The sequence below is a fragment of the Myotis nattereri genome (genome assembly GCF_964212035.1).
Source record: "Myotis nattereri genome assembly, chromosome: 3".
Taxonomy (NCBI): domain Eukaryota; kingdom Metazoa; phylum Chordata; class Mammalia; order Chiroptera; family Vespertilionidae; genus Myotis; species Myotis nattereri.
In genome coordinates this window covers 98,684,159-98,699,273 of record NC_138077.1, presented here as the reverse complement: position 1 = coordinate 98,699,273, position 15,115 = coordinate 98,684,159, and the positions used below count along the sequence as shown (strand labels likewise).

The window sequence follows — 15,115 nt, the reverse complement described above, 5'->3', positions numbered from 1 at the left end:
TCCTCTTCTCTAATGTCATTTATTTTTCTGTCACCAACAGAGACTTCAGGTAGGGAAAAAAGAGAATCTAAATTAGGGAGAAATACTTAGCTTCTCCCTATATACCTCCTAACAGGTATTTTAAGGTGTAGCCCATTGGTGCCTGCTTACTTCCATATTAACAATGATATTCACGACACTTTCTTAACTCTATTTTAGCAGAGTAAAACAGTCACTTAGAAATGATGTAACTAGAAAGTCACATCAGATGGAGAGCTAATTAGCTGTGCAGTTTTCACAGTTTGTTGGGGTTATTTCCCTTATCAGGCTTCTATTTAATACCTCTCGTGCTCAGTTTTTTTCATTAAATGTTTCAGATTAATTCTTCTTTTCTATTGTTAAATGTAGTTATTAGAGGTACCCAATGAGTGGTGGACACACTGCCCATTCCTGATTCCCAGAACTTAAGTGAGCCACTAGAAAACAGAGTAGCAGTATTCCTCAATCAATGCAAAGATTATGTTACGATTGTTTTATAATGCATCTGAGATGTTACCTCAAAAATTCGTAAGGTGGTATACTCCAGGTGCCAGCCGGCATCCCTGAAAGCACTGCTTCACGCTATAGTGCCTCAGGAAGGTTCTGATGGATCTTTGGGAATATGACCGAATCACCTTAATGTCATGAGACAGATGCCATTAGAAGAACTTAAGGAAAGGACTGGTGAACTGTTTATGGAAATTTTAAAAAATGTATAGCGTGATCATATTTGATAGTGGAAATTTGGGGGACAGATGAATTACAGAGAGATTGTACAAAAGTATTTAGTATGTGTATACTTTGAGTAACAATAGGTTCCTCAGTTTACTTAAAATATGAATCAATTCATATATTTTCATTTATTTTTATTTTTACTCACTAAGTTAAAAACACACATTGTAAATAAAATCAATGTCTTCCAAAAATAAGATGTTGGGTTTTCATACCTGAAATGCTATTTTCCCTTCATTCCAGTGACTGGTTTAGCTGATCCATACTAATTTGAGGCATAATTTTAATTTTGACATCCATAAGTTTCTAAATACCAAATATTTTGCATGATTTTCAGGTTAAGTCATTTCATCCTAAGTAATGTGAAATTATTTGCAGACTTTATCCTACTAATCATAAATATTCACATTTCCCTGCAAAATTATTAAGTATTGTTGACTATAATTTGTTGTCTAGACCCTCTCCATACAATGCAACTTAATACCTTTCTCAGATTTGATATATTTTGGATTTCAAATATATTTGACTACAAAGGTTTTGAACAGGCAGTGATGGACCTGAACTGATATTGATATTCTTTGGTTCATCCCATGAAGCCCACTTTCATGCTGTTAGTTGTTGAATGGAATCTGGTGACTGGAGGGCGTGGCTTCTCCAGCTGTGATTCTATTGGATGCTTGTTGGTGTTGCTAATAAGTTCCATAGTTTTATAAAGAACTTGGGTTTGTAATCATTGCATACAATTGGAATATATTCCGGATTAATTATTTGAAAACATTTTTGTGAGTGTTGGATGATGAAACAAAGCACTGAGTACATCATTCTCTATTAAATACAGTTCATATGTATTGTAACTATAGCTGTTCAACTCACAGTGCTTATCAGTGCTCCTAAAAAGATATGTGATGGTGAAGAATATGTCCTCAACCTGGGTCACCTATATCATTGGACTATCTTGTTTCACTTTCCATTTTTTGCATTCTATTCATTCCTTCTAAATAAGATGCTCATATATTAATAATAAAAGTCATGATTTCATAATTCTCCAGTATAACTTGTCAGTTTTTAATGCTCCTAAATATATACACCAACTGTAACATCTGTAACATTTTTTAAAAAATATATTTTATTGATTTTTTACAGAGAGGAAGGGAGAGAGATAGAGAGTTAGAAACATCGATGAGAGAGAAACATCAATCAGCTGCCTCCTGCACATCTCCTACTGGGGATATGCCCGCAACCCAGGTACATGCCCTTGACCGGAATCGAACCTGGGACCTTTCAGTCCGCAGGCCAATGCTCTATCCACTGAGCCAAACCGGTTTCGGCACATCTGTAACATTTGACATCCAAATACAACTTGTCCCTTGGACTTAATGATACATTTGGCTTAAAGAATTTTTAAATGTCTTTTTAAAGTTGGAGCAAGTGATTGCTTTGCCCTGAGCCAAATCATTCCTTTCTACTCTCTGTACAATTACGTTAATTATATTTTATTAAAATTCCCAGAGGCCTCAGCTCTAAACTAAAGGCCAATATGTACTTTTTATTAGTTGTAATTAATATTGACTATGTGTGTGTGTATGTGTCTTTTTTTTTTACAGTTACATTTCAAAGAGGAGATGGAGGACTAATGAGCAATGGAAGGTATGCTAAGGAGATTCTTTTTTTATTATTATTATTATTCCCATTTGTAATCAGGACGAGGGAAACTGTAGTAAGAGGTTTTATTGTAATAAATGATCACTTACAAGTCTGAGAATTCTAGGAGGAATTAAATGGCTTACCACAGGTTTAATGATCTATCTGTTGTGCACTTTAGAGAAATCAAGTCCAGATGTTTCATATCTCCCAGATGTCCCTGAAGAAATTAGTAGTAAATATCACAAGGAATGTGTTCATTTGTTAGCAGGATTTTTATTGCATTAATTAGACATTAGCAAATGAAGTTGCTGTTGTTTAAGACTCCTTATTGGCTCTCACTAAATTGCAGTGAGTGAACAATTACACATAATCGATCACAAAGTAAATGATTCATATATGATGAATAGGCTGTAGATTGATAGGACTGGATTCCACAACTTTAGATACTCAATTGAAATTGATAAAATCTGATAACAAACTCATATATCCTCATCTGTTTTCCCTTTGCCAATATGAAGATTGTAATTAGGCTCTGGTAATAACTTCCAATCTCCCATTTAATCAATATTTTTGCAAAAAGAGATTAGGTCTAATGAGAACTACTGTATGTAGCAAGAAAGCAGTTGGATCTTCTTATTGCAGTTTCCATAGAAACTCATGTTTTTCTTAGGGATTATACCAGAATTTCTATACAAAAAAAAAAAGTACAATGGTTATAAATGTTGCTATTTATTTGTAAATAATTTAATAATCTATACAAGAATTAGAATCCCCAACTTTAATATTAAATATGTGAATTCTTTATTAGCTATGATGCGAAGAAAGTTTTCTTCATGGACTTTATGCACATGCCAGATGAGATCACACTAGATCTTTTATTACCTTAGAAGAAAACTGTAAAATATACCCCTCATATTTTGCAATTTAGAAAACCTGGAAATGTGCTATTGATGGAACAGTATAAATACTATTCATTAATTTTCCTAAAGTCCTTTGCCCTAAATCAAGCATGAGGCTCATAACAGGGGTTACAGCATTCAGGGGACAGATAAATATGGAGCTTGCAGGAATCAAGGCAGCAATAGCCCCAAGTCCTGGAAATGGCTGATACTGAGCAGTCACTCTGAGCAATTGTTCCCTTGAGGTGCCAATTCATCATCAAACCTCATTTGGGGATCCTGCTATGTTACTGATTCCCACCAGTTTCAGGGCAGATGACAGGATTCACTTGGATATCAGCAGAATCCCAGGCAGGACCCTCTGCTTCCACTGACATCTATATATAACCTAATGAACTGCTAAAGTTTCTTCATTTTAGAAAGCGTACACATTTTAATTTGAAGTAAATTAAAATCTTAAATTAATTTCAGTGCATGAGACTGGTGTCTGCATCTCCCACTGAGCTCACGCGTTGATTTCTTTTTAATTTCTGTTTTAGCCGTCCAGGTCTTCTAAATGCTGGGGACCCCAATTATCCGTGGCTTGCTGATTCGTGGCCAGCCACAAGCTTGCCAGTCAACAATAGCAATAGTGGCCCAAATGAGATTGGGAATTTTGGGCGTGGAGGTAAGTAATGTTTTTCAAAATTTTGCTATTTGTTTTCTTGGATTTTCTAGATTTTTTAAAGATATACCAAAGAGTTTTTGATAATTAAAATTAGTGAAGCACATATACTAATAGCATAATACATTTGTGGAATATTTTATTATAAAACTATTTTGCTATATTACCTTGAGTAAAACTAAGTTTTTAAGGAAGTCATTACTAACCAAGAAGATAAATATTCATAATATATTTTGTTTTTAAGACTATTAATACAAGATTACTAAAATCAGAAACTATGCTGCTAAACAGGGCTTATAATTTTGGTCTAGTTATTTCACTTCTCCCATTCATTCATCATATATTTATTGAACATGCCCTTTGTACCTGGCATTATGGCAGACAGTAAAAATATAATATCAATATTAAGAGAAACGGTCTTTATGCTCATCTATCTAATAATAAGGTAATATGCAAATTGGTTGGGACGCTGTCATGTAATGACCAATCAGCAGGCTGTGTGAGCAGCAGGTGTGGGCAGGGATTTGCAGCATCGGGGATGCTGGTGGGAGAGGCAGGCCTGGCAGAGGGCGGCCTGCACTCCCCACATGGCAGTGGCAACTGTAAGTGCTCCCGATGGCCGCTGCCACTTGCCCAGGGCTGGCCTGGGGTTCTGGCAAGCCGCCGATGGCCTCTGCTGCTTCAAGGGCCAGAGACTCAGTCAATGAGGGCTGAGCAAGACTCAGCCAAACCTTAGTGGCAGTGATGGCTGAGGCTCAGGCAGCCTCGTGGCCGGCAGTGGCAGCAGCAGAGGCATGATTAGGGGCATCACCTTCCCCTGATTGGCCGGTCACCTCCCACAGAGGGAGGCCAGACTGTGGCTTAGGTCCACTCCCCACAGGCTCCTGGACTGTGAGAAGGGCAGGCTGGGCTGAGGGACCGCCCCAAGTGCATGCTTTCACAATCCGGGACCCCTCAGGTAGGGTCCAGTCCCATCACAGCATGGCTCTGGTTCCCCAGGCCTGCAGGCCAGGGGGGCAGGGACTAAGAGGCCAGTCTGATCGCAGCATGGCTCCAGTTCCCCAGAGCCTGTGGGCGCAGGGAGGGAACCAGAGGCCAGTCTGATGGCAGCATGGCTCCGTCCCCACAGCTCCCTCCTGCCACCATGCCACAGGTGGCCAGCTGGGGCCCACAGCTCCCTCCTGCTGCCGCGCTGCATGCAGCGGGACCCAGGACTGACTCTCACCACAGGTGGCCAAACCCAGGACTCTCTCCCACCGTGGGCAGCCGGGACCCAGGACTGACTCCTGCCGTGCCGGCCGGGACCCTAGTCTGGTGTTTGGTCGTCCATCTGGATGTTTAGGTCATGACGGACCCTGGCTCTTTATATATTAGTATAATGAGTATACACTTAAAGATAACATGTTGAGTGAGAACTCCCCTGTAGTTCTGCAATTGATATCTGGCACCCCAAATAAAAGACAAAAAGGTGCTAAGTAGCTGACATGCTGAAGTGTCCAAAATTTGGTGCCAGGGTTCTTTCCATAGGTCTTTATAGGGAGACAGGATTGGACCCACTATAAATATTCACCACTCTTCCCCCTCCATCTTTTCATCCAGTCAATAAGAGATCAGTGGGTTTAGAGAAAGACTTGATTAGAGAAGTCTCTGGTCCCAGTGTTTAATTTGGCACATATATATGAGTTTTCCATTGGCAAAAATTTGTGCAGACAGAAAATGGACTTGAGCTGTGCTGCCAATACCCCACATGAAAGCTGCCCATTGGAAGTAAGACAGTTCTACGAATGGAGTGTTACTTAAGTCAATATCTGAAGCAGAGTTAAGAATTAATCAAAAAAGTGACAAAAGATGTGTGGAGAATAAACTATCATAATTTAAGGTACAGATATAAGGTAGATATTGACCTACTGGAGAAATTAATTATCTAGTGACTTGAATATAAAGTGCAAGACAGCAGAAGTGGTAAAAAATCACAGAGTGCCTTCTAAGCCACACAGGGACTTTAAACTTTCTTCAAAGCATGACCAGAAGCCACTCATAGATTTCTAAGAGGAGAATTCTAGGTTCCAAATACTGCTTTAAGTCATCCAGCTCATTGCTGGGTAGAGAATGCAGTTACAGTGAAAAAATGAGGTGATTAATTAAGAAGGTAGTGCTGTAATTCAAGAAAGTTTGAATAAATCCACTGGAAGATTTCTATATTTCTAGATAGATTAACTGCAGGAAACCCAGGACTAGATTCAACTATTCTGAGTCTATTAGCCTTAACGGTGGATTTCACATGTATGAGTATATAAATATATTGACTTAAAAGAATAATCATGGATGCTGGCTTTTTCTCTTTAAAAATAGAATACTACCCAGCCGATGTGGCTTAATGGTTGAGTGTCGACCCATGAACCAGGAAGTAAAGGGTCCATTTCCAGTCAGGACAAATGCCTGTGTTACTGGCTCAATCTCCAGTAGTGGGTGTGCAGGAGGCAGCTGATTAATAATTATTTGCCATCATTGATGTTTCTATCCATTCCTCTCCCTTCCTCTCTGAAATCAATAAAATAAATAAAATTATTTTTTAAAAAAACAATGGAATACCAATGCCAGTTTGAATATCATTAAAACAGTATTTCAAATAATAGTTATTAAGTATTGTATAAGTATGCATTCTGTTAATACCAACTATGAGAATGCGAACTCCCTCCTATTCTCCAAATAAAATACAGAAAATAATCAATCTTAGCTCTTAGGTGTGTAATGAGAATTAAATGGATGATACACACACACACACACACACACACAGGTTTAGCACAAACCTTACCATACAATCAGTGGTCAACATGCATCATTAGAGTAAATAAGAGAATAGAAAGTAAGTTTTCAGACCATTCCACTTCTAGTTTACTTTCTATAATTTAGCACACCCTGTTCAGGATTCCTACATGGCCAATGCCTCAAAGTGGCTGCCTTCTCTGTTCGACCAAACTCTGAGCCTGCACGGTAGGCTATCACTCCACTATGGGTACGTTCTGTACTTGGGTATCTCCTCACCAGGTAGGCAGAACATGCCCCCTTGACCTACCCAGGCTGTCTGTGTCAAAATAAATTCTGTTCCTAAAGCTCTTTTTAAAATTTACCTTTATTGTTGAAAGTATTAAACATGTCCAAATTTTTCACCTCTTGACCTCTTCCACCCACTTCCACCCCCTCTCCACGCCTTCCCCACACAATTGTCTGTCCATGGGCTATGCATATATAAGTTCATTGGTTAATTGCTTTCCACCCACCCCATTCCCTGTGAAATACATCCATTTGTTCCATGTTTCTATGTCTATGGATCTATTTTGTTCATCAGTTCATTTTGATCATTAGATTCCACATATAAATGAGACCATATGATACTTGTCTTTCTCTGACTGGCTTAGTTAGCATAGTATTCTCCAGGTCCCTTCATGCTGTTTCAAAGGGTAAGAGATCCTTTTTACAGCTGCATAGTATTCCATTTAGCAAATGTACCACATTTTTTAATCCATCCATCTATTGATGGGCACTTGAGATATTTCATGATCTTAACTATTGTAAATAATGCTACTATGAACATAGGGGTACATATATACTTTCTGATTGGTGTTTCTGGTTTCTTAGGTTATATTCCTAGAAGTGGGATCACTGAGTCAAATGGAAGTTACATTTTTAGTTTTCTGAGGAAACTCCACACTGTTTTCCAATACGGTTATATCAGTCTGCATTCCTACCAGCAGTGTACTGGCATACCTTTTTCTCCAAATCCTAGCCAGCACTTGTTGGTTGTTGGTTTATTGATGCTAGCCATTCTAACAGGTGTGAGGTGGTAACTCATTGTAATTTTAATTTGCTGTGCTAAAGCTTTTTCTTTTGATGTGGTCCCATTTGTTTATTTTTACTTTTGTTTCCCTTGCCCTAGGTCAGCGGTTCTAAACCTGTCGGTCGCGACCCCTTTGGGGATCGAACCACCCTTTCACAGGGGTCGCCTAAGACCATCGGAAAACACATATATAATTACATATTGTTTTTGTGATTAATCACTATGCTTTAATTATGTTCAATTTGTACCAATGAAATTGAGGGTCACCACAACATGAGGAACTGAATTAAAGAGTCGCGGCATCAGGAAGGTTGAGAACCACTGCCCTAGGCAATGTGTCAGTGAAGATTCTGCTAAGTGAGATGTCTGATATTTTGCTGCCTATATTTTCTTCTGGAAGTTTTATTGTTTCGTGGCTTACTTTTAAGTCTTTTATCCATTTTCAGTTTATTCTTGTGTACAGTGTAAATTGGTCTAGTTTCATTCTTTGAATGTACCTGTCCAATTTTACCAACACCATTTATTGAAGATACTGTCTTGACTCCATTGTATGCTCTTGCCTCCTTTGTCAATTATTAATTGAGCATAATGGCTGGGGTTGATTTCTGGGTTTTCTGTTCTGTTCTATTGATCAGTATGCTTGTTCTTGTGCCAGTACCAGGCTGTTTTGATCATATTGGCTTTGTAGTATAGCTTGATTCCTTCAACGTTGTTCTTTCTAAAGCTTGCTGTGGCTATTCGAGGTATTTTTTTGGTTCCATATAAATTTTTGGAGTATTTGTCTGGATCTGTGAAATATGCCATTGGTATTTTGATAGGATTTTTAATCAGTCAAGGAATAGTTTCCTCTTTTACATTTTGTGTTTGTATTGGAATAATACACCATTCAAGTTTTATATAAAGGAATAAATACCTAATGATGGAGGAAAATAATTATTTTTCAATTTCTAGCAGGCTACATTAACACTGAAATTTTCTCCATCTAATTTAGCCAAAGGTTTCATTTGTGGGTTTTCAAGGTTTTGCTGATATTTCTACCTCATTTCCATGACATGAAATATATTACAGATGAACATCAAGGCCAAGCCAATGTTTTTGCAGGGTCTACGGAATCTATTTTCAGTAGTAGACATTTTAGATATTTACTATGTACCAGAAATAGTTTTGGGAAGTTTTGTACTTTTTTTTTCATTTTCTTTGCACAATAAATATTTGAGATAGATAAACATATTTCATTTTTAAATGTAAAAAAAAAACACCAAACACTAAGGTTTTCAAAATGATTAATTTGGCATCGAGATTTAGAATGCAAGTCTGACAGATTCAAGAGCCTAGGTCCTAAAGACAGGGCTCACAGCTAGGATTGTAGTACAGCCATATTCATTGAGAAGAATTATCATATACACTGACATTTCCCTTTAAAAATGGAACACCAATACATTTGGAATGATAAAGTTTCTCATTGTTGCATGAGTCTTCATTTTGGCAATCTAAATTATTAAAAATATATTTAACCATTAAGTGAGTGCTTATGCTCTGTAAAATACTATATGAGGAAAATATGAGAATACAGATATAAATCTTTTATGTTTCTGTCCTCAAGTAACTATGATACAGTAATGGATACAGGCATTTATACAATTAATTATGCCAGGAAAAAAAAATAAATTCATTTTTAACCAAGATATTAGAAAACTACAGAATGATTCATGAGTGATTCCAACTGGATGAAAGGTTTTCTGTCATTCATAGGTTTCAAACTCAAATGTTAACAAGTGCCAGTCAGCCAACCTGAAGTGCTAAGGATGGTAGATGTGAACTGTGCAAAATGGAAAATAGGAAGTCTGTCTAAAGATGGCAGCACCTATTCTGGTGCAAGCTTTTGTGGGGAAGGCTGGCCAGGTTCCAAAGCACATGATGTTAGAGGATTTCCCCCACACCCTGTATTATGCATATGCTTCCAATTTTTCAATGGTAGGATAGAATACAAGTTATTTTTTAAAAATGTAAGAATGATCAAATAACATTTGAAGGTAATATGCAGCCCCCCAAAAATCAATATCGAAGCACTTGGACTTGAAGGCTGACTAATGTCGTCCAACAGAGAGAGAGATTTTGTTTTAGAGCCACAGCCTTAGCTTTTGCAGAATAACATTGAACACACAACCACTTCCAAAGCTTGTTGTTGGAGTGAGTCACAATTTAAATCTTAAAACTTTGGAGAAGCTCAAGTTCAAGGTACTGGGAAGTCGGGTCCCATACTAGTTAATATTTATCAGTGAACGACTTTGTGGAAGTGGTAGAAACTGATAACTCCCCCAGAGTGAAGGATTTATTTCCACAATCAATTTTTATATATTATTAAATATTAAAAGTTTTGATAATAAAAATGGAAGTGGAACTTGAGAATGAAATATGCTGCTTCATCATCAAATTTTAAATCAGCCCTAACCAGGTTAGCTCAGAGGATAGAGCGTCAGCCTGTGGACTCAAGGGTCCCAGGTCTGATTCCGGTCAAGGGCATGTACCTTGGTTGTGGGCACATACCCAGTGGGGAGTGTGCAAGAGGCAGCTGATCGATGTTTCTCTCTCATTGATGTTTCTAACTCTCTATCCCTCTCCCTCTCTGTTAAAAAATCAATAAAATATATATTTTAAAAAAATTTAAATCAGTTTATAACTAAAAGCAAGAAAGCAAGAAAGTAGTTGTGAAATTCTGAAATTACAAAACAATTTTATTTGCTTATACACCTTGATGAAATGTTTAAATTTGAATATGTTTAACAATCTGATATTCATTTAAAATATTTACTTCAATAAAGTATATATCCACTCAAACGTAAAACAGGTTGGAATTTCAGGCTTCAAAGTCTTCAGAAATACCTAAATTATACAGTGTACAGAATCTCTCTATATAAAAGCCCAGCAACCGTATGGCAGAATAACCAGAACGACATGCCAACCAGTCTCTATGACATGCACTGACCATCAGGGGGCAGATACTCAACACAGGAGCTGCCCCCTGGTGGTCAGTGCACTCCCACAGTGGGAGCGCTGCTCAGCTGATGGGATGAGCAGCTGCTCCCACAGCGGGCTGATTCCCACAGGCCACGCCCCCCACCAATGCACAAATCTGTGCACCAGGCCTCTAATACATTATAAATGTCTTGTTACTGTTGTAAAGAAGACAAATTTTAGCTTTTTTAAATATGAAAACAAAATAAATATTTTTATATTTCAAATATTGTTAGCTACCATTGAAAACTTTGAGGATATTTTGACTAAGTTCTTACTTAAACTTCCTCCTTGTGATGATAAATTGGTTTTTGGTACTAACATGATTTGGTTTATTATTTAATGTTACAATACTATAACTAGTTGAAAATTTCCTATAATGAAAAACTAAAGTTGGTTGATGTCCTCAAGTTCTATGAACTGTGGCTTTTAGAATATAGATTATTAAAAAACATATTATAATTAGATTCACTTTTAACTCTCCATGATTAAAAAATGGTGTTATTTAGTGATTTATTTATTTTTATTGTTTTAGATTTCAGGAGAGAGATGGTAGTTCTGAATTATAAAGCATGACGTAAAGCTAGTTTTGCACACCAAAATAGTAAATAATAAGTGGACTGTTTGATATTCAGTATAGTTCCTAAAGTTTAATTTTACTCTTGTTGTATTACAACTTGAAACTAATTCTCCACTTCTAAGAGGTGGAAGCATAAATTAAACTCTGACTACTCAGATTGCTTTTTATGGAGTTAAATCCTGCTGCATTGTGAAAATGACATATTCATGAAAATTTTCTTTTGTTATCCAAGAAAAAGAAATTGCTACCATAACTTACACTCCATTTCTGAAGCTGTGAAATCAAATCAGATAAACAGCAAATTGAAACTTCAGAAAAATGTACCTTATAGTTCCATCTTATAATTTTGGAATTTTTTGCATCTATTCAGCAGTTGTACTTTATGTCCTTTGGAAAAATATATTTTCATCCATTGTTTGTATATTCACACTTATCATTGCTTCTGAAAAGAGGCAATACTTTTATTGGTTCTAAAACAGAGTGAACAACTGAGAGCATTTTTTTGTAGTGGAATATCCCAAAATTCTCATTCGTAGTTGAAGAAAATGGAGAAAGATGTGTGGTAAGCAGCGAGACATGAAGGACGAGCGGTAGGCCTGCCTGTCACCAGGCTGACAGCTTGGCGAAGGTTGTACATCATCTATCCTTCATTGGCTCATGAAACCCATTTCAGCTGAAATGCAAACATGCAGGATGACACATATATTTTTCATCTTCAGTCCTGATAGTTCTGGGCTTCCTGTGCATCATTAAATTGTTTCATTTTCCTATGTTCACCACAGATGTGCTGCCACCAGTTCCAGGCCAAGGGGATAAAACAGCAACGATGCTCTCAGATGGAGCCATTTATAGCAGCATTGACTTCACAACCAAAACCACTTACAACAGCTCTAGCCAAATAACACAGGCTACCCCATATGCCACGACACAGATCCTGCATTCCAACAGCATTCATGAATTGGCTGTTGATCTGCCTGATCCACAATGGAAAAGCTCAATTCAGCAAAAAACAGATCTGATGGGATTTGGTTATTCTCTACCTGATCAGAATAAAGGTAACAATGGTGAGTCAGGTTCTTATTTCTTGAGGTTTTCTTTTTACATCATTTGTGCATGAGATAGAAATTAGTATTTGTTGTTCAGTTCAGTGATTCATTAACAGGTTCACTAAACTAAAAGCATATATCAGCATGTATTCAGTACCTTGCACAATTCCTACCACCACCACTACTACCAACCCACCACCACTGTCACCACCGTCACCGTTGCTACTACCAAACACCGACACCGATCATTTTCATCCTTTTAGCTCTTTATCAATAGTGATCAGTAATCCATCTCAACTTCCATTAGGCAGGAGAGGCCAAACATTTCTCCACTGTCCTCCAACATCTGCTTCTGAGTTGCTAACTGCATGTTCTGCATGGGCTTGTGCTGTGAACTAATCACATGATGCCACTGTGACCTCTGCCCTTTAACCCTTAGCCTTACTTTACATCCCTGACTACCGATTGGCTGAGGGATTGTCTAATAGAATGCCACACAACCAGTCACAGGATTTCAGCACCACCAGCTCTCACAACAGCTCAGAGCGGAGTGGCAGCCTCTCAGGTTGGTCTCGTCGCAGTAAGGAGAAATATTTGTTTGTCACCAGCATATGACCTCTGTTCCCAACAACCACGAGGAAAACTGAATCACAGTCATGATCAGGCATTTATCTTTCATGACAATAGCAGTTTATCCTCATGAAACCATGCTTGCCTGTAGGGGTAAAAATCACTGTCACCCCTTATGTACTAAGTGTACGAGGATATATTTACTGAAAAGTAGTGCCGTTTTACTGGATATCGTTCATTAAAGAGTGAATGTATTTGATCTGCCTAGAACCCTACGTAAGCCTCAAGAGAACTTTACAGTAAAATGATCACACGGGAAAGTCAACTACATAGTGTGGACACTAAAAAATGAGCTCAACTGAAACGCAAATAATTTTGGAGATTTTCAGATTAGGATTTCAGTGATATTTTTGGACAATCTTTACAAAATGTTATGTAATACATTTTTTTTTGTCTATTAAATGACATTATTTAAAGTAAGGTGCTAACACCATACTAAATAAGAATGATAATATGGGACATTCCTTTCACATTTAATTTCCCCCCAAATATATAGTCTCTCATACTGATAATTTTTTCTATACTGTAAATTTTAATATATATTTGAGATGTATTAGCCTAACTACAACTATAATGTAGGTATTGTATAGGGGAAAATATATTTTACTGGACAGGAATATATACCTGTTATAAGTAATATCAGTGATATCCTCCAGGCCAAAGGATCCTCACATCTAAAATTCAGAGGTTGTAGTAGGCACACTCTAACTTCCAACCATAACATGTACGTTGTATGACTGATGACTTTATTTGCACATTTCTAATTAATTCCATGACCTTACTTGCTTAATTTTTCATATTCATGATATCCCATATTTTACAAAGGTGTTTTTTTTAAAAACTACAAGCTTTTTAGTAAAGGAATATAGTGTATTAAATGTTACACAACTACCAGGCATCAAGACCATAAAGAGTTAATTCTTTACATCATTAGGGTAACATTTACTAAATGACTTTTCCTCAGGAGAGAGAACCCTTTCAATTTGAAAATGTTAATGCTCTTTTTTTCCCCTCTACAATGGGCCATTTGCTCTTCTTACCTCTTGGTAGAATTAAATACATTATAGAATCCAGAAAATTTTAAATATCTGTTATGAAGTGAAACTGGCTTAATATAATAGAAGACTTTTCTGAATATCTTTATATGTCATTTATACTGTCACTTATTTATAATGAGTTTCACAATAGCCCTGAATAATTAAAAAGTAATTTATAGTAGGCTTATTTATTGAAGATATGTAGTCTCAAGCAATATAGATATAAAAGCTATCCATATGCTGTAACCCATGGAATACATAAGACCTTCTGTGAATTCTTCATAAAAATATTCTGTATATGTTGATTGCCACTGAGTTTTAGAAATTATCTTTTGAGTAATTGTAAGCTGAACATAATTCACAATAGTGCTTATTTCTTTTTGAATACATTAATTTCCTGAGTGACATTTACATATGTCTATGCATAGTAGTAACTACTTCATCTACATTTGAATGTAAAGTCACTTAAATCAGTGATAGAAAGCATTCTTTAGGAGGTGGAAGTGAATTTAATATTCCCTTTTAGTTCAGTTCAATTGAGTTTAATGTAGACTTTGTTTTATTCTTATAATAATGAGTATGTTTCCCAAGGCTCAAGTTTAGGATCAAACTGCCCTATGGATATCTAATCATATCATATTATAAGATTTTCTTAATTTGTGCATAGTCATGAAACCAATTTAAAGTAATTGCAGTAATAAAGAAAATTGGACATTTCAGAATTATTTGAGTGAATTTCTCATCCTCTTTGAAACTTTTATAATTTATTCAAACATAAGTTATGAACACTTCTGTAAACAATCCAACCATTAAAAAAAATATAAAAGAAAACTCAGATCTTTCAAAATAGCATCTGTATCATAATTTTATATATGTAGGGTATCCCAAAAATGTATACACACACTTTGAATTATAAAGGCAGTGTTAATTAAAATACATTTTATTTTTAATATTGAAATATCAGTTGTTAAAGTGTATATACATTTTTGAGGCTTTGCCCTGTATACATGTG

The 15,115-nt window shown here is 36.6% G+C and overlaps 1 protein-coding gene across 1 annotated transcript in view; it reads left to right on the top strand.

The window, feature by feature from the left end:
* Window positions 1-15,115, top strand: part of ROBO2 (roundabout guidance receptor 2) — a 702,928-nt gene that overhangs the window by 636,140 nt on the left and 51,673 nt on the right. Inside the window, exons 18-20 of the mRNA XM_081087410.1 lie at window positions 2,355-2,397; window positions 3,833-3,960; window positions 12,173-12,454. Of these exons, the coding sequence (XP_080943536.1) occupies window positions 2,355-2,397; window positions 3,833-3,960; window positions 12,173-12,454 (453 nt within the window). The remainder of the gene's footprint in view (window positions 1-2,354; window positions 2,398-3,832; window positions 3,961-12,172; window positions 12,455-15,115) is intronic.